We start from the raw sequence: 25,114 nt of genomic DNA on the forward strand, positions 1-25,114 counted from the left end.
GACTGGGGCGAGTTTGTCGCATGCTACTTCTAGCCACTCCGTAAATGTAGAGGTAGCTTCGTCTACCTCTGCAAGGAGTGGATACTTGGAATTTTTCAATGCCTCTCCCAACTCTTCGCAGTCTACGTTTTTCCAAACTCTTTTTCCAATAATCCCTGTGGGTTCTGATCTAAGTTTGTGACCCTTAGACTCTTTCATCTCGAAGAGGATGACGCAATGATCAGACCACACCAAAGGGAGTACTGAAGAGACTGCCAGTGTAAGATTGTTGGAGTAGATCCCATCCAGCGTGTGCCCCTTGCTATATGTTGGTACTCCGATCAACTGCTTCAGTTCCCCTGCCTCCATCACTTGCCCCAGTGTGATAGTGTCCGAGTTGGATTGATCCTCCGGATAGAAATGAAAATCCCCTAGCACCGTAAAGGAATATCCACATAACCCTTCTTTGAGCAGTGTCCCCAGCAGTTCTAAAAATTCACCCCTGGGGCCTGGAGGGCGGTAGAGAAGTATCCCCTTAAAGGTGCTATGGTGTGAGGTGCATAGACTAAATGAGAGACCCTCACACGTGGCATTTGAAGCGGTGTGAAAAGTGGGCTTCAGTGAGTCATGGTAAAGGACTTCTAGTCCCCCCCCCTTCGCCCATGAGGTCAGTCCAAAGTGTGACAGTGGAATCCCGGTGGGGGTCGCATTAGCTAAATCCGGACCGGACGCCTGATCTGATCAAGATTCAGTTATGAAGGCCAATTTGATATCTTGTTCCTCAATAAGCAGCGCACACTCCATGCTATGTTTGAGAGATCTGGCATTCAGCAGCATACAACTAAGAGGAGGTTGGTCTGCTGTGTTATCCCTCCTTCCTATTCTGGTGTTCGAGCCGGAGGCCGGAAGATCCAGAATGTTTGGCAGAAGTATATTGCAATTAGGACAAGTAGCTTTAGGAAACAATTGAACTACCTGTTTAACAACATAATCTAACATTTATGGCTTAGAACTGCCCCATTTGGTTTACTCAGAATCGCCAGGGCACTTTTTTTTTAGGTATTCGTGTGCTTAATAATAGTCATTCAGTCATTCATTCATCTTTCCTCTGTCAGAGAATGCCAAGAAAGAGATTAAATGGTGGCTGATCCACATGGAGGCTTTGAACAGGAGAGCGATTTTCGGTTCTAACCCAGACATAGCTGTAGAGTCCAATGACAGCAGAAGTGGCTGAGGCACCAGATGTGGGAGTTTGTCCAGAGGAGAAAAATGGTCCAAACAGGACTAAAACTACTGCATTTGTCTGGAACTCCTGGATGGCTCTTTTGCCGTCCAGTGATGGACTAATGAGCAGGTACAATGTTGTCTACTGCTGAAGATGCACAAGATCTAAGTAGTCCATTACATCAACCACCTGGGAGGAGCAAAATCCAAGAGACTGTCAGACCTTGCCAAGAACCTCTGGCACAAATCAGATCAACATGATGATAAAATTTCTTCCAAGTGTTTCGATCAATGTATGTAGATTGGCACACCTACTGCTCAAAGGGTTCGGGTGTTTGGAAATTGGATCAGGGAATGTTGAAGTAGACAGCAAACAGACGGAGCCCTTTCGCGACCGATATTTTCACCTTACGACTGAACCATGAGATAAAAAAATATTTCAGCTGGAAACCAGATCCATGAGCAGTGGCAACAAATGCCTTCCTATGGGGCTGGAGTTAGAAGTCTAGATTTACATTCCTTCCATTCTCGATCATAACAAGACGAGTAGCTCAGGTGAGAAGACAGCAGGTGGATCTAGTCCTCGTGACGCCAACATGGAAATTGCAAGTTTGTTATTAGTTTCTGACTAAACTTTCCTGGGCTCTTCAATCCAATTCATCTTCCTCTGTAATGAGATCTACTACTGGATCCAATAGGGACTCCTCACTGACTGATAGAGGAAGGTATCCTGTATCGTATGGTGTGGAGGATTACAGGGAACTTGAGAAAATTGGAGAATGTTCATAAAAGCTGAAGAACTCCTCAGCAAGGCCTGAGCTGCAAACACAGCCTTGCGCTACAGGTCAGCATGGATGTGATGAATGGGTTGGTGATTTCAAGCGGGGTGTGGATCCCATGGGGTCTGAGCTTGTGCACATCCTGAATTTGTTATATGCTCTTGCAACAGAAGGAATGGCTTCCAGCCTTTTGTTGTGCTATCTCAGCAGGTACCGTCCAATCAGTGGATCTCCTGTGGGGAACATCCTTTAGTTAGGACACAATTGAGGGGAGCCTGTCTCACACTTCAAATTAAACCCAGATAGTGTTGCTTTTGGGACGTGATCAAGGTCCGGAACCTGCATCTCTCCTGGCAAAATAATAAATATTTGTCCAGGAAAGAATCAATCAGTATTTGTATAGAGCAGCAAAGTTACCACTAGGGGTATCTGGGCGCTGAGGGTGTCGCATCACTGTTGGAGAGCCAGGTCTTGAGTTGCTTTCTGAAGTCCGCCAGGGCGGGGGCTGTAAGGAGGTGGAGTGGAAGGTCGTTCCAGGTCTTGGTGTTGATATAGGGGAAGGAGCACCTCCCACTGTGATGGATCCTGGGGGTGTGTGCGAAGGCGAGTGAGGCAGAGCGCAGGTGTCTTGCGGGCAGGTGAAAGTTCACCAATGATTAATGTAGGAAGGTCCTTGGTTGTGTAAAGCCTTGTCTGCGTGCGTGAGGATATTAAACTGGCATCTATTCTGGATGGGACGCCAGTGGAGCTCTCTGAGGTGACAGGTGATGTGGATCTGTTTGGAGCGGTCCAGAATGAGTCTGGCTGCAGAGTTCTATATGGTCTGGAGCCTCTTGAGGAGTTTGATGGAAATTCTGGCATACAGTGTTGCCATATTTGAGGCAGCTGGTGACGAGGGCCTGTACGACGGTCTTTCTGGTGTTCCTTTCTGGTGTTGATTGGGATCCATCTGAAGATTCTGTGGAGCATGAGCTGAGTTTGAGGAGGCGACTGGGTTTACTTGACGTTTCATGGTTAGTTGGCTGTTGAAGGTGATGCCGAGGTTGCGTGCATGGTCCGCTGGTGTGGGTGTTGGTCTGAGTTCTGCTGGCCATCAGCTGCGGTCGCATTAGAATGTGTCTTCTCTGAAGATCAGTACTTTCTGTTTTGTCGAAGTTGAGTTTGAGGCAGCAGTCTCTCATCCATTTGTCAATGTTGGTCATGGCGTTGCAGAGTTAGTTTTGGCTTTGGAGGGGTCCTCAATGAGTGAGAGAATGAGTTGGGTGTCTGTAGCATTGGTGGCATTGGAGATTGAGTCCATGGGATCTGATGACGTCTGTGAGGGGGGTCATGAAGATGTTGAACAGGGTGGGGCTGAGGGATGATCCTTGGGGCATGCCCATATGATGTCCGTGGGAGCAGAGGTGAAGGGAGATAGCCGGATGCTCTATGTGCATCCTGAGCGGTAGGAAATGATCCACTTGAGGGTGTGTTGCTGTATGCCGATGTTGTGGAGTCTGTCAATGAGGATGTGGTGGGAGACAGTGTTGAACGCCACAGAGCTGTTGAGGAGGATCAGGGCCACGCTTTCTCCCTGGTTGAGGAGGCATCTGATGTCTGTGGCAGCGATCAGTGCGGTGATTGGCCCAGAATCCTGATTGTGAGGCATCAAGTAAGTGGTTTCGTTCTAGGTAGTTGGTAAGTTGTTGGGTGGCTTTCTCAAGTACTTTGCCTGGGTATGGGAGCAGGGAGATTAGTTGGTAATTTTTTTGGTCGCTGGGGTCGGCAGAGGGCTTCTTTACGAGGGGTCTGACCTCTGCATGTTTCCATCCATCTGGGAAGGTTGCTGTGGAGATGGAGTTGAAGATGCTGGTGAGTTCTGTGCAGATTATGTTGGCTCCGAGGTGGAAGGGATGGTGGGAGCAGAGTTTAGTATGTGCTACGGAGTGGATGGATAACATAATGTGGTCTGGGTGTCATGGAGACTAGGTTGTGTTCGTAGGTTGGTTAGTGTTGTTGTGACTGAGTAAGGTGGGTTGGGGTCGAAGTTGTTTAAGATGGTGGCAGTCTTGCTGTGGAAGTAGTCAGAGAGGGTGTTGCAGAGTTGTTGGGATGGGTAGAGGGTGTTCTCTGTGGCTGCAGGGTTGGATAATTTCTTGATGATTTGGAAGAGTCCCTTCATGTGGTTCGCCACAGTGGTGATGTGGTTATTGATGGCTGTTCTTTTGCCCTCTTTAATGCGCAGGTGGCTGTCGCTGAGGGCTGCTTTGTGAGTGGATCTTGGTGATGCACCATCGCTTCTCGAGTTGGTGATCATTTCACTTGGTGGTCCTGAGCTCTGGGGTATACCAGACTGCTTGTCTTGAGGTTTTGTTGGTTTTTGCCAGCTTCAGCGGGGTGACTCTGTCAGCGCATTTGTTGATCCAAGCAGAGAAGTTGGGGACGGCCTGGTAGAGATCTGCTGACATTTTGGGTGATGTGGAGCTGAGTGTCTGAGTCCATTGGTTCTCAGTTGCCTTGCCCCAGCTACTGTGGGTGGTGCTTGGTGATGGTGTGTTGGGTGTTGGGGGATGGTAAAATGGACAATGGCGTGGTCGGTCCAGGTGAGCTCCGTGACGTGTGTGAAATTGATTCTGTTGCTAGAGGTGAAGATGGCTTTGAGTGTGTGTCCGGCTTTGTGCTTGGGTTCTAACTAGTTTGGTGAGGACCATGTTGTTGAGGTTCTCTAGGAGGGAGGCGGACTTGATGTCCTTAGGGTCTTCTGTGTGGAGTTAACGTCCTTGGTGTCATCAATGTGAAAATTGAGATCGCCAAGTAGGACGTAGTGGAGGGAGTCGATGGCGAGGGGGAGATGAGGTTGGGGATGGGGTTGCTGAAGGCTGGACGGGGTTCCAGGAGTCTGTAAGGAAGGGTGCCTCTTATTGTGGTCTTGGTGTCGATTTGTAGTTGGAAATGAAGGTATTCCATGAGGGGCGTTGGGTTGTCATTTGAGGCGGTGTATCGTATGGTTTCCTTGTAAATATGGACATTCTCCCGCCGTGTTCGTTGATGTGGTCTCAGTGTATCATTTGTAGCCGTTTGGTGTGGCAGTGGCGATGTGAGGGTTCGCGGTGGGGTTGAGCCACATCTCAGTGATGAAGGGCAAGTGCAGGGGGAGGGTGGTGATGGTGTGCCAGATTTCTGTGGCGTGTTTGCTGAGGGATCGGGCACTGAGCAGGATGCACTGGAGTGGTTCCAGGTTGTTAGTTGTCTTCTGAGCGGTCATGGTGCTGGGTCCAGTGTGGGTAGGAGGTCCTGTGTAGTAGGAGAAGTGGTAGTGGGGGCAGGTGAAGGGTTCTTTGGTAGAACGCAGAGAGGAAGTGAAGCTGCAGGTGTTGAGGTGTCCGAGGTTCAGGGCCAGGAGCTCCTTAGAGGTGTAGCGGCGGAGAGGTGACAGGACGGAGAGCGAAAAGTGAAGGAGCAGGAAAAGGCAGTAGTGGGAGGGGGTGGGTACTGCAGTGAGTCACCCTGCAAAGTGGCAAAAATAAGGGAAGGAAATGAAAATGATGAGACAAAACAAGGGCTCAAAATAACCAATAAAATAAAGAGACAAAATAAAGATAAGAAAATGTGCAAAATGAGGTAAAGTAGATAATGGCATAATGGAGGATGAGGTCGGGATGTCGGAGGACGGTGAGCCGGTAGAGGTCACGCAGGACCGAACCGGCCTCTTCTGGCAAAGTGCGGGCTGATGAGGCTTTTAGTCGGAGTGGCTGGAGAGCGGCGCACTGGACGAGGTGGACCTTAGGTAAGTTGGCCATGTTGTTATGCTTTGGTACTTACAGACTTGTCTCATGTGTCCGAGCCCACGACATTTCATTTAGATTTTACCCTGGAAAGTGTTATGTCCACTCTTTCCAGCAGAACTAAGTCTGATTCTAGAGTTATATCTGATCTAGCTTTCACTGATACTGTAAGAAAGTGCCTTTGTTGTATGAACACCCCCTTTCCTCCACTCAACCCCAACAGTTTTGGACTGATGCTGCTATTTTTTTTTTTTACTCTGAAGTACACTGGGCCCTGCTGACCTGGCTTTAGGGCATTTGCACTGACCCCTCAGAGTGTATTTGCAATTGGCTAGTCCTTGATTGGCATATTTAACTTACCTATAAATCTCTAGTGTGTAGTACAAAGTGTACCCTGGGCTAGTAAGTTAAATGTCACTAGTGGACTGCAACATTTAATGTGCCGCCACTACAGCAAGGTGAAAACATGGCTCTAGATCTGCCACTGCAGCCTTTTTTTTCTTTTCTTTTTTAGAGTTTTATATAGCGCGAACTAGACCCGAGAAATCGGGTATCAGAGCGCTTTACATGAGCACCAGTTTCGTACAGATGGACACATTCATTTTTTTTTAAGGTCTCCCTGAGCCGGCACGCATGTGTTGCTCTGCGAGGCTTTTAGTAAGGGCTTTAAACTCTGAACACATTCTCGTGTATGTGCTTTTTTTTCCCCTATCAGCCGCTATTGTCCTTTGCATGCTATTTTCTAAGAAAGGCAGCACGCAATTGGCCAAAGGCGGGTCCATGTCTCGCCTTCTCTTTCCCCTGGCCTAGGGAGCTCGGGAGCGAGCAGCAGCGCGGCCGGGTGCAATCTGTTTTTAATTATCAGCGGCGGCGATTGCTTAGATTGTAAGATTGTACACGAAGTCATAGGGTTATCGTCTGAAATTTATCTGTAGAGTCAGTGAAATCTGATGCATACTTTACAGTTATATGTCTGTGGCTAAAATCTCTGTAACATCTTGAGCCGTAGCCGTCAAATCCCCCCCCGGAACATGTAAAATCGATGTGACCTGAGGAAAGCTTTGCTGTCAGATGCATGCATACATAACCTTCTAAAAACTTTGTAAATTGGAGGTGGGGGATAGCTCTGCTGTCAGCTCTCTGAGCCTGTAGAATCGGTGTACTTCAATATATACTTCTGTTGTGACAGGTGTGAAACCCGAGGGATAGGCTTGCTGTCAGAGGACTTTGACTCCAGGACGTCTAGCTGTCTGAGGCCTTTTTCTGTAGGTGCGGGGAAACTTTGCTGCGTGAATCCCACGATTACAAGAGATCTGTAATCCTAACTAACAGAGCGCGAGCCTGTGAGATCTGTGTCAAGTAATGGGTAGTTCTCCGCTTTTAACTTTGAGCCTGTAAGTTCTGTTACCTCACGGAGCTGTTTAACCTAAGATAGCATCGGTGTCTGAACTTTTTATTTTAAATTTTTGCGAACCTGGGCGATGGTTCTGTTATTTAAAGATGAAGCTTCAACTAACGGCCCCCCTTCCCCCATCCCGATCTTCGAGTTTGGAAGTGTTGACTACTGAAATGGTGCAACACATGGCTCGTCTGCAATTCGGAGGCTGTATAACCATACGTACAAACATATATTTACATACATCAAAAAAGGAGGTCCATATCAAAGTAACCATGCGCAGTCTGATCATACATACCACTGCAATCAAGAAACCATCAGCATTGCATGTTCTAAGTGTAAGGACTGTTGTGGCATGCGATGATCGTCACAGCATTTATAGACACAACAATAAAGGTTACTGTAGAATGTTCAAAGGGTGTAGAATGCGCTCTGTCGGAAGTGGCTTAAAATTAGAAACACAATAAATTTGATAATAACATTCAATATTTACAAAAGTAAAGATAAAATTTAGTTTGAACTATTTTCTGTATAAAAGGTCGGTATGTCTCATACTTTTGTGTCTTCATAAATAGTCACTATTTCTCTTGACTTTGTATCTTCTTTTATAGCTGAATGGACTAATGCACCTACCGAGATAGCTGTGTAAATTATATGTCACTGGCTGTACTTTCGATAGGGACAGCACAGCCTTTCATTCCTCCAACGTTCGTAAAAGAAGCAACGCTGAGTTTGAGAGTAACAACTTATATTTTAAAGGGCCAGCAAACATTACATTTTTTGTGGTGTGCATCATTGAAAGGTTCAGAAGCTCTCTTGCATGATAGAACTGTTCTTGTCTTTTGCCTTTGTTTTTGACAGCTGGCTCAGTGGGTGACAGTGCATGCTGCAGAGATGTGTGTGTGAAGTGCCTGTGAAAGGTTCAAATCGAGGCAGGACCTGCGCAGCCTCCTGCCCTTTGGAAGTGGATGAAAGGAATACTGTTGCGTTTGGTGACACTGCCATAGAATATTGAAAGGCAAGGGGCAGTTTAGTGCGATGTATAAAACCCAGTATGCATGATTTTGTGTAAACGTAAGGTGAACAGTTTGAGTCCCAGCAGAGACGACTCTGCCTTTCATCATTTTTAAATGAATATCAATGAAGTGAATAATACGCCTGAGCTCATAAATAGCATTACAAGAGCGTGTTGCCGCGGAATACTCTGCACGCTGAAGACACACGTGGCTTGAAAAAAATCAGTTTTCTTGCTGGTCAGATGTCATTAGATTTAATCAGGGCTTTAAGTGGGATGAAAAAACTGGGGGGTGTCAAGGGGTGTGTCTTAAAACACATAAGCTAAAAATTTGTGCATAGCATAGTGTGCTGCCCGACTGGTATTTTGCTGTTTCTGTCATTGCATCCAGATATATGATACAACAAGTAACATCATACCTATAACAAGTCAGGACTATTGGCTTTGTCAATGGTTGTTAGTTGCATAAGACAAATGAGCAGCAACTATGACTTGTATTAATATTGAAAAAGCTTCCACTTAAAGCCCTGGTGACACCACGACAATGTTGTTGCTCCTGAGTTTGAAAAAGAGAAGGGAAATCCAGAGAGAAAAGAATTTTCTTTAAAGGATTTCCCTTCCCCCTATAACGCTCGAAAAAGTGGACCGCCTGTGCCAGGGCACAAAACAGAGCCCGATAGAGACCCGTTTCGAGGCCTCCTTAAAAAAACTGCCTGTGCTCAGACCCAGTGAGACCCGGCCCACTTAAAGCCCTGGGTTTAATAAGCAGAAAGTGACTTCCTTTAAAAAAATTTAGAAGTCGGACTTTTTCTCAGTTATACTCACTTGTGATTTTACCTTCCTCAGACCTTGCTTCCCCCACTTTGGCTACGTGAAAACAAAAGTTTATACTTGACGTCCTGGTTTGGACATTCCCAAAATAGTCAAGCACTGTTGCAGTAAACACTTGAAAAAAGCTTTGGTTTTGGCTCTTGAATAACAAAGCCAACCTTTTCATACATTTCCCAGCACACCTGTGGATTCTGTGAAAGAGTTAGAATGATATTCCAACTTTGTCACCACCCGTCCCTAGCAGTTGTAAAAAAAGAACAAGCATTGGAATTTCGACTAGGTGTTGCCTTCGGGACCTTCTAAGTGCTTAGCCATGCAACAGTTGATGATGTTGCACCAAGCAAATTGTGCTGCATAACTAAATACTTATAAGGTGCCAATGCTTGTTCTTTTTTTACAACTGCTAGGGACGGGTGGTGACAAAGTTGGAATATCATTCTAACTCTTTCACAGAATCCACAGGTGTGCTGGCAAATGTATGAAAGGGTTGGCTTTGTTATTCAAGAGCCAAAACCAAAGCTTTTTTCAAGTGTTTACTGCAACAGTGCTTGACTATTTTGGGAATGTACAAACCAGGACGTCAAGTATAAACTTTGTTTTTTTCTCTCTTTTCACCTCCCCTTTCTACCTCTCTTTGTTTCTCTCTCTGCCCTTCTCTGTCTAACCCAATTAGGCCCCCGTTGCCCTCCATCTAAGCCTCTCTCTTCCAACATTTTAAATTGTGCGTCGTAGCAGTATCTGACTTCTCCCAAGGGTACATCGCCAGGCAGGAGGCAGCACGCGCCTCCCGGAACCCAAGGACATCTCGTGACTATCTCTTTGTCTCATGATATAGTTGAAATCGATATGCCTACAACAGGCTTCCTGGAAATAGCATATATTTCCAAATCTTCGTGAAATAAGATGGCATCCGCCTAGGCGCTGTATTGAACTGCATTAAAATTACATTTATGTAGCGCTTGGCACCCCTGACGAGAGGCAGTAGCGCTATATTTTGTGTTAAGTAAATGAAGCACGTGCTGTGCTGATCAGTGTTGAGCAAGGTGGGATAATGGCTTTTTATTGGCAGCTGGTATGTGACAAGTGTATGACAGGTCTCAGTTTGTTCCAAACACCGATGTCGTGGTCCAGGTATATCCACACAGTGGGCACAGCCAGGGGGGGGGGGGGGTGAGGAGGGGGTGTGCTTAGCACAGCTCTGCAGCTGAGTTATCTGTCTCACATTATCAGGTACAACATTAAACTAGAGGAAACGGTACATTATGGCACCGCTACCAGCTGTCCTTAATCATGTGTGCCCCCTGCATGCAAAAATTCACTGTTCGCCACACTGCCCTCTTGAAAAATATTTCGGAGTTAAAAACATAGCACAGTGGTCAGATTGCTATCCTTGTAATATAAATTTGCCCACGTTTAATGCACACACGAGTGAACTTTTCTTACTGACTTCTGTGGGTACGTGTAGTTTCTTCCTCAATATGTAATCACCTCACGTGCAATATTGTATATATTTTGTTTCACATATGTTATTTGGGTATCTGCTTATTAGGAAACAACTGATTCATAAAAATGTTTAAGTGTATTAATGAGAAGAACTAATTAACTGATATAAAAACACTTTATGTAAGATCAAGGCAAACGCAGGCGCAGAACAAAACTCTCAGCAACACCCAGGCTTCAGACAAGTCCATACGTTTTTTTAGAGAAAACCACTCCATCCCTAAAGGTTGCACTTTCTTCCTCAGTCCCATATCTCTTCTTTTCCCTTGTCTCTGTTCCTCTGTTTCATTTCTCCTGTCCCTCCTAAAGGCTTTGAGTTGATCTTATAGAGTGCATAAAGTGCTGGGCCAACACTCGGCATAATTTAACTAAACACACACTCACTCAATCACTCTCTCCCTCGCTCCCTCCATCTTCCCTCTCTCTCTTGCCCTAACTCTCTCTTCTTCTTCTTCTTCCCTCTTTCTCTCTGTTTCACCCTCCCTCTTTCCCCTCTCTCTCCCTCTTCCCCCGCTCTCTCCCTCTTTTCCCTCTCTCTTTCTCCTTATCTCCCTCTCTCCGCTCTCTTCCCCTCTTCCCACAGTGGTGTTGTTAACAATGTGAGTGGGAGGGTGTAGCCTAATGGCTAGGGCCGTCAACCTCAAATCTGGGAAACCGGGTTCAAGTCTCTGCAACGGCGCTCAACGTCCTGTGATTCTGGGCATATCACTTAATCTCCCTGTGCCTAGCAACAACAAACAAGCATTAGCATAGCCAATAGGTCTCGCCTTTGGGACCTTATAAGTGTTTAGCCATGCAACAGTTGATGTTGTTGCACCAAGGATATTGTGCTGCATATCTAAATACTTATAAGGTCCCAAAAGCGAGACCTATTGGCTATGCCAATGCTTGTTAATATTTATAAGTAAACCCTAGGGAAGGCCTTAGTAGCCTACAGGGCACATTGCTAAATATGAAAGAGAAGGACATGTTCCTTTTATACTTTACATGTCCTGACAGTGAAAACTTGAAAGTGTCGTTTTCACAGTAGCCAGGCTGGTGATGGCCAAATTAGCTAATAAACAGTTTCACTAGCCCACGCACTAAGTGCTAACTTCCATTTGGGACCTTCAAGGTATCAAATGCTGAAGTGGGATTTGAGGAAACATTTAATACAAATGTGACTTTAGAAAGTCACCTCTGTATTGCTGCATACTTCTAGTAGCCTATCATGATTAACTGCAGCAGCTGTCACTCAAGACAGCCTGCTGTCATTCTGGTAGGAGGTATGAAGTGCTCCCAGGCAGGAGAACAAACCATTTCCTGAAAGGAGTAAGTGTGACCTCCTCCAGCAAGATGGCTGAAAGGTAATGACCACAGATGGCTTCGCTTCAAAGAGGCTACTACCTCCAAGAGGCCAATGTGAGTCATGCCTTAGCCTGCTCACTTCTTTCTTTAGGTAGACAGGCTGGCATCTCCTCCAGAGGGGGAAAACCCATTGGAGAACTAGTTTTGCAGGAGGGCTGGCTCATTATATTGGAAAGAAGATCCCAACCACTTGAATTAGGGTAGAAAGATGCAGTGTGGGTGTGTTTAGTACCAACCACACAGGAAATGGTATGAAAGTGAGTAGGGTTGCCCAGTGGGAATTGTAGTCCCATTGGCTATTGAGTCTTCCCAACCCACAAATTCAAAATTGGCAGAAAAGTGGTGCTCTTGGCTTACAGCATCAGAACTCTTCTGGACTCGGAAAGAACAGTAGAAGGACTGCACCTACTGAACCTCTTGACCTGAGAAAGAAAGGCCATGGAAGATTGCACCGGCTGCATCTATTCGAACAAGACAGGACTTGAGAAAGACTGCTCCTGCTGTTGAACCCTTGGAGAGAGACCCCATGGGCTGGGCCTATTCCTGCTTGTGGCAGGGGCCAGTGAGTGGATTCAATGGATAATTGGATAGCATCTTGTTAAGCTAAAGGGACACAAACAATAAAGAAGCGCTGCGCCTGCAAAGTGCCCAGCTGGCCAGTGTGCCCTGGACTCTGCTGGTATAGCCAAGAGATTGAGTTCTAGCCCCCCCAAGGGTCTGGATCCTTGGCTAGTGCTAGATAGTACTCTTTCTTGCCATGGGACTGCAAAGATAGCTTTTGTTTTTCAACACAGAGTCTGAGGAACATGGACTACTGCTACTTGCCTGTTTGTGGGTAGCCTTGAACGGCATTGAGAACAAAGCTTTCACTAAACTCCTGGACTTGACCTATCAGTCAGACGCAAGCCCGGACTCTAGCTCTAGATGACCCCATCGACTAAAAAGAACCTGAAAAGTTTCTAAGTGCGATTTTAAAATCTTGACCAGGACCAAACCGGTGCCCACATCCGACACAGACTTCAATCGTGGAGTCGACCTGAAACTTTGACTTTCCTCGGACCCTTGTGTTCGAGGCTCATAGACTACCACTAAGAGTGAAAAGCAATGATTTATGAAAATCTTACAGATCTAATTCCAGTTCCAGGAGTGGGATTTATATTGTGTTGTGTTTTTTACTTATTGACTGTTTTGGTACTGAGAAATGCTTTACATTTGTCTTTCTTTGACTTAATCCTGACTGCGGTGTACCATAGCTACCCAGGGCTAAGGTTTGATTTACGGAAATGGTTTATTGACATTATTACTTGAAGTCTCACAACCACTCCAAGTAATCCACTTTTCTCACTAACACCCCAAAACTATGTGTAGTAAAATGTGTTAAAGCATACAAGAGTAGGGCAGAGAATTTTCTCTCCCAGCAAGTGGGAATTGCTCATAACATTTCGCAAACCACATAATGCGTCTCTTCCCCACCTGTGCCAGATGGGTCCACTGGCTGATGCAAGAAGCTGGAATTAACATTAAAAACATGTGCGCACTTGAATAGAAAGGTGAAAGGCTGCTAAGGCTTTCTCTTTGGGAGCCCAAATAGAGGATATACTGAACACAAATGACTGGTCATCGTTCTTCACTGTTGAGAGGTTTTACTTCAAACCTGTGTTAGATACAGCCACGTTAGTGAGTAGTAAGCTTTGATCCAGCGTAATCCCCGCCTCCAGTATTAACATAGAATATAACATTTTCTAGGTATTGTTAAAGAAAGTTCACAGTTTACTAATGATGCGAGGATTATTCCACCTGCTGATTGAGCATAATCAGATATCCACCATTTGGAGGAATGGGAGATGTAATGAATGAGGTTTAGAAATAATAAGAAACCTATGCTGCTGGTAAACATCTTTAATTTATTATACTATACCTTGTGAATTGATAACATGTTGATGAATTATCCAGTAGATGAACTGAAAACATATCCCGGAAGACACATTAACTAAATGTTCACCCCTTATTTGCAGGGAATAAGACTACCAAACAGGGTTAAGCTGGATATTTAGAGTTAGATGTTGTCTTACGAAGAAAGAGGGTGCACAAGAAGGTGCAATGAATTATGTGCGAAATTAGTCTGTTGCCCTTTCCCTAGTACTTATGGGAAATTTCGTTTTTGGCTTTAAATTATTTTCTTTTGGGCTGGTAGATAAATTAAGTGAAGAAATAAAAGTGTAATCCTTGCCTCTGTGCCCTTAATAGAACTGAAACTTAACATCCCGGTAGCTAGGAAATATAATATTCCCTATATCTTTCTGGCGGGCTAGAGGGCACTGCAAAAGAAAGCTGTATCAATCAGCTTCTGGATTATTTCTGGCCACATAGGCAAGTGCCCTGATGCTTTTTGACTAATCCAACATTTTTGTTTTGAGAAACCATATCTAGATTTCTCTTTTCTTTGTGCTCTAGGAAATCAACTTTCTTTAACGTGCTAACAAAAAGCCAGGCTTCTGCCGAAAATTTCCCTTTCTGCACTATTGATCCAAATGAAAGCAGAGTTCCCGTGCCAGATGATAGATTTGAATACCTGTACCAGTACCATAAACCTCCAAGGTAAGCTTTCTCTCAACATCAGTTTGTTACATCTTTAATTGCTATTGAATGTGCTGAAACTTCGCTGCAAAGCTTCCTGACGCCATTAAGTGATTGTGTTACCAAGCATGCAAGTGTTCCTTGCTTATTTGTTTGAGATTGTTTTTTGGGTAAATAACAGCAGTATTTGAAGATGAACAAGTGGGCAAGAACAGTTTCTGCCTGAATTCCGATGCTCTGTTAATTATCAGTTTGGAAAACTGTCCTGTGTTCCTGCTCTAATAATCTCAAGTAACAGTAAAAACAGTTTAGCATCTGATGCACCACCAGATTCAAATATTTCCCTGGGGTATAGATTTCAACATTACACTTAAATGCCTAGTACACCAAGAGCAAAGAAATATGCAATATTTAGCCTCTGATCTTTGTCTCCAGTTGCAGAAAATGAGGTTCTTTTAGCACTTGGTAAAACAGATGAACTGCTGCTACCTATTGGTGATCCACTGGACTCACCAAACTCATGGTTCCCTCCTCATTTAACAAAAGTTTGTAGAGAGGGCCCAAAACAACATGGAGCCCCTATTTCAAAATCTTCTGCCTTCAGAGCAGCTGTTGCACAGGTGAGCAGGAATCTCACACTAAAGTGGGTGCTTTTCACACAAACTCTTAGTGACTTAGTATGTGCTTGGAAGCACATAATTGAGAATGGAATTGCATCTAATTCTAAAGTAACAATCTGGATGATATGAAAATGACTAAATTCACACCTACTGGCCATTCGCACCACATTAGATTATAAAACAGACTTACTTTTATATTGAACATTTGCTCAGCTTACAGAAACTGTTTCACATTGGAGATTTTCGACAGTAAGTACAAAGATTTATATATACAACATTTTCAGTGTTCGTTGGTTTCGGGTAAGTAATCAATGCCTCTTTCCACAATACTTTTATCTTTTTTACATTGTTCATAAATCCAAGAAAGGCTCTACACAAATATCTCTATATTCCATCCCAGAATATATATTCAGTAATCCCTGTATGCCTCCCACAGATAAAACAGGCTTCCTTGATTGCATGATTGCCAATTGAAAAGGAGGGTAGGCTCACCAACTTCCCCTTCCTTTATGAGTGGTATTTAACAGTGAGGAAACATTTGTTCCTTTAGATGCTAAATAACTGGGTGTAATCAGCTCTTCAGAAGCGGTTCCCAAGTCATTTGTATTGAAGCCTGCTGCATGTATGAGTCTAGCCTTGAAAAAGGGCTAAGAAGGATCAAATTACATGGAAACCATTGCCCTTGAATCAACTCAAAGGCATCTTTCTTCCAAGGACAAGGAACTGACCATTTATAAATCGAACCAATGTACACAAAGTTGCTACAACAAATTTACCTGAAGAGAGATGATGTGGAAGCCTAATGAGGTAGGATGGAAATTGGGTTTTAGCTAGCCAATATGTGCACTCCTCCTCCTGTTATGTTCCTGTTCCCCCATCAAATAATATGAACACACTGATTTTGGGATGTGGCCTCTAGTGATCCAACAGTTTGAACCTGCGAATAGCCAGCTGTCAGTTAAGATTCAGTAAATATGACAGAGGACAGAATTCAGAGGAGTATAAAGCACAAAAACACTATGTTAGGGTTATAACATGTTGAAAAACACCTGGTCATCCGGGGTCTAACAGGCTTAAACAAGCACTGACAATTTAGAACACAAGCAAAGGACTCTTAATCGTTCCTAATGAGAATACTTAAACAAGGACGGAATCCCATCACCCACCAAGGTGGCATGCTTCATCATCTGGGATTTCTCCTCTTGGCTACAACAACTAGTGTAGCCAAAGGCTGCACCCCCTTCACTATGAGGGAGGAGCTCAGGGATGTTTTCAGATACTCCTCTTGTATAGGATCTACTAAAATCCAGCAGATGTAAATTATTATGGTACTGGAGTGATGGGCGCAGTGCAAAAAAGTGTGAAGTGTGTGATAAAACTAACAATCAAGAGAAAAAGAGGAAGTTTAATACTTAACTCAGAATTAAAAACGGTGCATGTGCAGTTTGAAAATAATAACTGCATCTGTCCAAAAACAGGTCTACATGTTTCGGCCAATGTGACCACAAAGGTGTTGTGGCCTTCCTCAGGACTTTGATTTTAAATGCTACTGCATTACAAAGTGATCAAATAATATAGTTAATCTATCGTAGTTTGTAGTTCGGAACAAATACAACCTACATCACCAATAGATTATGACATCCTGGTGACACCCGTAAATTACAAGTAAGAAGCCTCACCTCACCTGGCAACAGCTCAGGACGGGAGCCACCGCTTTATCTGTCGGTACCCCGGACTGTCACCAGTATGTCATAATCTACCCAAAGTCCTATTGGTGATGTAGGTCAGTTATAGTCCTGAATATATTGGTACCTCTGAAATCAATCTAATTAATCAAGTGTGACCTAAGACATGGCAAAGTTTGATTGTTGATGATAAAAGTGTTGTCTTCTCACCATAAGATTTAAAGCAAGTCAAGTATTTGAATAAAAGTGCTCCCTACAGACTAACTTGATCCGTTGCCACTTTCTGAGGCTGAAGGCTCAGCAACCCATTAATGCTTGGTAGCCAGCACAAGTAGAGTTGTACTTTGTGAATTTTTATAGTTGGAGAACGAGACAGCACATTTATTCTCTTTTTAATGATGCATAACAGTGTCATAACTTTTAGAGCCAGCATTTGAATCATTAAAGAAAATATATCAAGCACGTATATATTATTTTAGATGCTTTGCCCCATAAGTCATGCGACGTTAAATATTGCACCAGTTTCCTGTTGCCTAAAATATATCTTCCTTTTGGAAGACGAATAGTCACTCTAGTTCAAAGTGTTGAATCCATTGCTCTAGATCTTCTTGAATTTTTTGGGTTAGCCTCTGGCGCCATCATTATCATTTTGTGATCCCAGACACCAGTCCATATTTCTGCATTATGCATTGAATTTCATTACTACCAGGCTGCTCAACAATTATATTATATCCTTCATAACAGCCATCAGTTCCAGGTTCAAAGTAGATTGGGATATTGTTGGTGGTGGTCGGACCATTCTCACAAATTTTTGAAACATAAACTTTCCTTCTTCTGTTACTGTTATTTCCACCAACCACTTCAAAGTCTCATGGATTGATTACCCTCAACTTATGTTACAAGGTACCCCTCATGTTGAAACCTTTGCACGCAAATCTGGGCTTGAAGTCTTCTCATTTTATCTGGTAGTCAGCGAGTGTAAAAGATCTTACGCAATATCTTATACTGCACGTGGTGGAAGACCGCTCGTGCTGCAACCTCTTTAGGATATAAGTGACTTCTTCACTTTTCTTTTTGAAGAAATGTGCTATGCAAGCTGCTAACATATGCACCAAAGCATATATACACTCTGCCCTTTTCACGTTTTTAGCATCCAACATTCTTTCGAAACAAATCTTAAATATTAGAAGTCTGTGCAAAATGTATATGGACACATATGACTTATATTTAAAAGTGGGCCCAGACTGAAAAAATGAACATGGTGGAGCGCTCGTAGGACTCGGTCACTTGGTGGCTCTCCTCAACTTTTGATATATTTGACCATCCAGATGTATTGCACTATTTTTCTAGAGTAAATTGAAAGGTCAGTGGGCCATCTGATACACCCAAAATTGAACCTGTTATGGAGCACAGAACGGTAACGTTCAATAATTGAGCAAATAAGATCGGATGCTCAGCCTAAGACCTTGCAAAACACTAATTTGGCAAGGATAAAATGCGGTCCAGCTAAAGACATAACAGAAGCATTCTCTTTTGTTATAAAAGTAGAGTGAAATACCTGGCCTGAATGAGCTACCAAGAAATTAAATGGCAAATGTTAAACAACATCCACTCGAACTGAATGCACGTTTCACATGACCGAACAAGCCCTGGTGGAGTGAAAAAATACATTTGTAAATTAAGGTTTACATGTTAAAGAATACGTCTTTAATACTTTATAATTTCCTAAGGCTTATTCCATACCTCACTACTGATTTATAGAAAAGAAACCGCAAAGAACCTTGACCTTGTAAATTAAGCATGGAAGTACCATCCTTAGTAGACTGCTTATGCTAATATGAAAAATGCCTTTTGAGAACATTTTTACAATATAGACGAAGAAACACACCTTTACACATGAATCAAAGGGCTCCATTCAATTGAATACAATGCTCAGCAGATATGTCCATTGATATTTCCTCAAAGTTGGATTTGCGTCTAGATTGTCATGCTAAAAATTAGTCTAATTGACAGTTGGGTTGATTAGAGGTTTTACCTTCATGCTCATCATTAATTCAGTTCATGCAGAAATGCATGCCTGGTGAAAAGAAATTCATATTCTTGCTGGTTTGGAGGATTTTAGAGAAGTGTAGTTGGATTAAAGACATTCCAATGTGCCCTATAAGATTCAAAATGGCATCAGTAGCTGGACTTAAAGTGGCCAAAAAGTCTGACTGCTCAATCCTGGGGTTCTTCAGTCTGTAGGAAAGTAGAGTTTTCAGTCATATAATATGCAATAACATTCTTCAGATAATTAGTAGATTATTTGTCTTGAAGTATCGGGCATATTAATAGTAACTGGAGAAAAAAAATTAATTGTTCCATAAGCAAAAGGCTTTATTTTAGAGTCCCCAGATGCGTGATAGAATTGTCTGGCAAACTGTTATCATGTTTTACTTTAGTGTGCAGAACTAATTACAGATTTCAATTTTTCTCGTTGGTCGTAATTTGCAGAAAACGGATCTTCTATGTATAAACAGGGTTGGGGAATTTGAGAGTGGAATCACTTGTGTTAAAGTAAGTTCTAAATGTATGGAGTAGAGCTACTGAACCTCAGCAGATAAAGAAAACATAATTTCAAAAGAAAATCCTGTGGAAAACTGAGAAATAGGCATAATCACCTATATTGATTCAGTAACATTAAAAAACAGGAGGCACCAGTGTAATTCTCAAACAGTTTAGATTTGTTTTTGTTGCTTGTTCTAATTGGTGTGTCAGAAGATTGCTGTATCTAACGGATAAGGATTAGGAACAATAGGGTAGTAACCAACACATGTAATCTATTGGATTGTTTTAACCATACAATACTGATGTTAATGTTATTAGATTGCCAGAGTTGGCAACAGAATTTCTAGTATCACCACAACAAACAAATCAAAATACATTCTGTAACAACCCTAACCCACCCTTCCCTTCCACCTGGAGAGTCATTCACTAACAGCCTCACTAGGGCACGGAGATTCTTCACCACATTGATAATGAACATTAAAAGGGGGGTGCCATATTGGTGGGTGGGCGGTGGGTAAGAGAGCACCATTTGTTGTGGTAATGGCCATCCCATTACCACTGACGGAGCCAGTTTTAAATCAATGCCGTATGCTCGTGTTCAGCATCTAGGGAAACCTTTCCTCATCCTCTCTGCCAGCCAGTTGCCCAACTAATGAAGTTGGGCGGCTAGATAATAAGCATAAAAATCAGTTGCCCTCCATCCTCCCCGTCCGGCAGTAGCCGCGGTTTCAATAGGCTAATCCGGCGTCTACACAAGACCTATATAAGTGTTAATAATAATATGTCTAACTGTCTGAAATAGCTCTTGGGTATAAGCAGGGGTAGATTAGCAAAATAATAAAGAAGGCGGGTAGCATTACCATATTAGAAATGACTATATGGCCCTGGATCGACAGGAGCAGCGAGATATCGGCCACCTGGGAGCACAAGTATCTAACAGCTATCCCTAGGTTGCCCTCTAACAAGTCTGTGGGTGTATGGTAAATATTATTCCTCAGGTACCGAAAGATGACAGGTGCTCAGTGTATTGATTGCATTCCAAAATGGAATAATCTTTGAAGTATGTCGCGTGACAGCGGGAAAACATGGGACTTGCCATGGTTGACCAATGGGCTAAAGATGGCACCAAAGGCATGCCGTGTAGAGGAAATAAGAGCATGATGTATTGTGACATCTTGCACGTAGATCAACATATAATCCCATATAGGGATATTGCATGTTCTTTTCTGGCCATCAATATGCCCCAGGATGGGCCAGTCATCCTTAATTTCTTTGCCAAAGGTTTGATGACTAAGACCAATAGCAAAGGAAACCGGAGCACCCCTATTGTGTGTCCTGGCACACCCCATAGGAAGCAGGGATATGTCCCCCCATTAGCGCCCTAGCCGTTGGGGCTCCATAAAGGAGTTTGATCTAACCGAGTAGGGGTGGGGTTAGACCAGGCTTTAAAAAGATAAGGCTACTGGAGAGTATTGAATGTCTGTTATAGGTCAAAGGAAAAGCATGCCAAGCTGGGCCACTCTGATGGGGCCTTTACCTAAAGCCTCCGAAGGTGCAGGGATGTATTCCACCGTGGAATGGAACCATTCTGGCCCCTATGGACCAGCGTGGGTAATATTAGAAGGAGTAGATTAGCCAGAACCTTGCTGAGTATCTTGTAATTGGTGTTAAGGATAGAAATGAGGCGATAAGAAGAAAGCTCTTCAGTGGGGTTTCCTGGTTTTAAAATGGAGGTCACACAGCTTCATTAGTCATATTTGGGAGTTACCCAGCTTTTTAGCTGCGTTGTACATGTGCCACAATTTTTAATTCAATTCTGCCTCAAAGGTCGGGTAGAATCAACAGGCCGTCCATCAAACGGTGGAATCTTGCCCCATGGGAGGAGAAGAATCTCCTCTTGGATGGCTTGCTCCGTAAGGGAGGCCGTAGACTCTCGGACAACTCTCTAGGAATGATAGGGAAGTGTACATCAGTCGAATATGCAACCCGCCCTGTCTCCTCCCGCATGGTAGCTCTCGGTGTAAGCGTTGTAGTGTAGTCAGCGGAGATGCTACTCTTGGGCCACATGGTCCTTCCTGTCTTTTTGCAATCGTTTTACTTTCACTGCATCTCGCACGGCAACTCTCTTGGCCTCCATAAAGGAGGCCTCCACTGTTCATAAGTCAGAGATGAGGGTAGAACGAACTCCCAGAGTGGCATGAAGGCATGCTCCCTTGACCACCACTTTAAAGGCCACCCACACCATTAATGTGGAGGAAGATGTTCCCTAGTTTCCCTGGAAATAATTTGTGATATGTAGCAATCCTGAGACGATGAGGGGATTATGCAAGGTATGCTCCCAAAGGCTAGGTAAGGTATGTCTGTCGTATTCCACAGGGAATAGGGCACCCCTTGATGCAAAGCAAATCCTTACGAACTACATGTCCCAGAATGCCCAGGGACAGCGACTCACGCCTCACAAGCGGAGTCGCTGGCCATTTCTGTAGCTATAAAGCCCCACCCCTCACTGTACACGAGGCTTGACAAACTTCCTGTAACGTTTCGTGGATGCAGCGCTCAGCGGAAGGTATTCCCTGCTGGAGGACGAGCGCTGTTTTCTCCTGCCTTCGCCGAGCCCATGAAGTTCGCTGTCAGCCCTTCGCTGGGGAAAGATTCCATTGTGTGTTCCCTGGACCTTGGGAAACGAAGATTGCCGTACTGGTGCTTCAAAGGGCGCGAATGCCCGTTCAGGTATTGAAGCTTATCTGTGGGAGGAGAGTGGCACATGCTCCTTCCGTACTCCCATTCTAACAAACGACCTCCCGAACACTGAAGGGGGTTATTATTCCTTTTCTTTTGATTGCGTGGTGGAAACCGTGCTTGCTGTGATGCGAACAGCAAGTGCAGGAGATTGAAGGATTCAACAGTCTTACGAGCATGCCTCCCTCCTCTATATCACTTAACAGGAGGCGTTGTGACTCAACAAGCCTCTTCCCTTTTCAGAAGCAAAAAGGGATCAGTGGTTCTTTTCTCCTTCACCTTCTCATGAGGGATACTCTTGCAGTCTCCCATCACCCTCAGTTCTTATTCCTCCTGAGACTTCTGGATTCGTAAAAATCAATCTTGAAGAATCATGTCTAAACACCGACGGCGCCTGTCTGGAGGTGCATTTTGCTGCATCTCTGTGATTGTCACCATATTTGTGCCTGTGCAGAGTTTATTATTGTATTCCATTTCCTTTTCCCCCGAAGTACCCCTTCGCACAGAGGTGTTGTTGGTTCCTCTGTGTATGGTCGTGCCCAGAGGGAGGAAGAGAACTATTTTCACGCCATCGTCTCTGCTGGCTGGCACTGAGGTTAGTGGCGTTTATGGTTTAATGCTTCTGACAGCCTGACAGCCCAAGTAGTTGCCCAGCCCGGACGATGGATACTAATCTGCTCAGGACCTCACTGGTGGAGAGCCTTGTGGCTCTGCAGCAGGAGGTTCATACCTCCCGCTTGGAAAATCAGGAGCTAAGAAAATAAATGGGTACCTTGCGTAGGGAGGTAGCGGCGATTTCTAGAAAAGGCACAGGGAAGGGGTCATACATTAAGGAATGGACACTCCCCTCTCGACCTCTGCACCAGACATGGGGGGGGGGGGGGGGTTACACATGGCCCGGGGTTCTTTGCGGTACCAGCAGCCAGCACACCTCCCGAAGGGTCTACTCCTACAGTCCACGTAATACAAAACCATGGTATACCCCTGGCACCACCCGAACGGGATGTCATACATGGGGGGGAACACAGCTAGCTGGACAATTCCGTTGATGGACCGTAACGACCTGATGTTGCACAATTTCCAGGCGTTTTGTTTGGAGATGAGAAAGTTGTTGGCTAGGAAGTCGCACATGATGTCTCTAGACCGGGAACTTCTACAACTACAGCAGGGGTCACAAGACTTGTTGACCTACATAACTACTTTCAATCGCCTCTTGGTGGAAACAGACTGGCCCCAAGAAAAAAGAACTACTCTGTTCTACCAGGGACTGCGAGGAGAACTCAAAGACGTATTGTCGCAGGTAGTTCGACTGCCTCCGACCTGTGAAGAGTTAATTGACCTCACCGTTCAGTTGGATCACTGCGTGCAGGAAAGAAAGGGAGATAGAAGCAGAAATCAGTCCCGTATCTTCCTCCCTCGCCCGAAACCCGTTTCCGAAGAACACCCGGAGCCTTTGCAATTCAGAGGTCTTCGGGGGCCGTTAACCACAGAAGAAAGAGATAAGAGATGGCAACAGAAGCTGTGCCTATATTGCGGTAAAACGGTCACTTTGTTAGGGAGTGTCGAGCAAGAACTAAGCTACCCGAAAGAACAACCCCTTACAGGATGCAGACTACTGCTTCTCCTCAACCGACGGAAAACTAGAAAACCCAAGCCAGGAGGAGATCACTGTCTTGGGTTCAGGAACCAAAAGGATCTTGTTGGCTCTTGCCAATACCATTCAGCCTTCGGTGGCTCATATGAATGCGTGTGTGACCTTGTTGGTATCCGACAAGAACTCCATAGACGTTATCTGCCCTCCTGGATTCTGGTGCCACCGGAAACTTCATTGATCAGCAGTATGCCTGGAACATCTGGGTCCCGTACGAGAGCAAGACCACTCCCGAGATAGTAAGGGCTGTAGATGGGAAGGCATTGACATCCGGACCATACCCTTCCCCTTACCATGTGAATCGGTAAAAACCATTATGAGACTATCCAGTTCGATCTGATAGACGCACCATACTTCCGTCTAATCTTGGGTATGCCTTGGCTCACGCTTCATGACCCTGTTATCTGGTGGGCTGACCGCACTGTTTCCTTAACCTCCGGCTATTGTAAGGACCACTGCATCAAGCAGCACACACTCCTGCAGGCAGCTGCCTGTACGCAAGCAGAACTTCTAGCAGAGGGATGCGAAGAACCCGGTTATTGCTGCTCCACCGTGCTACCCGATATCTACAAAGACTACAGGCTGGTGTTGGAAAAGCAGGAAGCGAAACAGCTACCACCGCATCGGACGTACGATTGTCGTATCGACCTCCTGCCCGGAGCGGATATCCTTTGCAGCAGGGTGTATGCCCTAACCGAGCCTGAAACCCGTTATCTCAAGAATTATCTCGAGGAGAACCTGGCCTCTGGCTTCATTAGACATTCCTCGTCACCGGCTTTGTCTCCTCTCTTCTTCATCACTAAAAAAGATTGCAACGAATTGAGGACATGCATCGACTACAGAGCGATAAACAAGGTCACCATAAAGAATCGCTATCCCCTGCCTTTGATACCGGTGCTGTTGGATCAACTGAAAGGTGCGCGAATCTTCACCAAGCTGGATCTCAGAGAGGCATACCATTTGGTGAGAGTAAAAACCGGCGACGAGTGAAAGACAGCCTTCCGGACCAAATTTGGACTTTGAGGACCAGGTGATGCCGTTAAGGCTGTGCAATTCCCCGGCATTTTCTGTTTTTTATGGACGAGGTGCTTCGGGGCTTGCTGGACACATCCTGCATAGTGTACATAGATGACATTCTCATTTATTCCTCAACCCCCCCAAGAACACGTCACTCACGTGAAAGCCGTTCTCGACCGGCTCAGACAACACTCGCTATACGCCAAGCTGGAGAAATGTCTTTTTCACGTTGCGGAGGTCACCTTCCTAGGGTACGTCATTAATGCACAAGGCTTTCAAATGGACATGAACACAGTGGAAGCGATCACGCAGTGGAAGGCTGCACTGAACGTCAAGGCAATACAGAACTTCCTGGGGTTCGCGAACTATTCTAGACGGTTCATCAAGGACTTCGCCAAGATCATACACCCAATCTCCCGTCGCCTAAGAAAAACTGCCTCTTT

The 25,114-nt window shown here is 44.6% G+C and overlaps 1 protein-coding gene across 2 annotated transcripts in view; it reads left to right on the plus strand.

Moving 5' to 3' along the window:
- OLA1 (Obg like ATPase 1) overlaps positions 1-25,114 on the plus strand; it is a 606,204-nt gene that overhangs the window by 20,594 nt on the left and 560,496 nt on the right. For both annotated transcript variants that reach the window (XM_085645270.1, XM_085645268.1), the window contains exon 3: positions 14,290-14,433. In XM_085645270.1, the coding sequence (XP_085501396.1) occupies positions 14,290-14,433 (144 nt within the window). The remainder of the gene's footprint in view (positions 1-14,289; positions 14,434-25,114) is intronic.

The sequence above is a fragment of the Triturus cristatus genome, chromosome 3_1 (assembly GCF_964204655.1).
Source record: "Triturus cristatus chromosome 3_1, aTriCri1.1, whole genome shotgun sequence".
NCBI classification, from domain to species: Eukaryota; Metazoa; Chordata; class Amphibia; order Caudata; family Salamandridae; genus Triturus; species Triturus cristatus.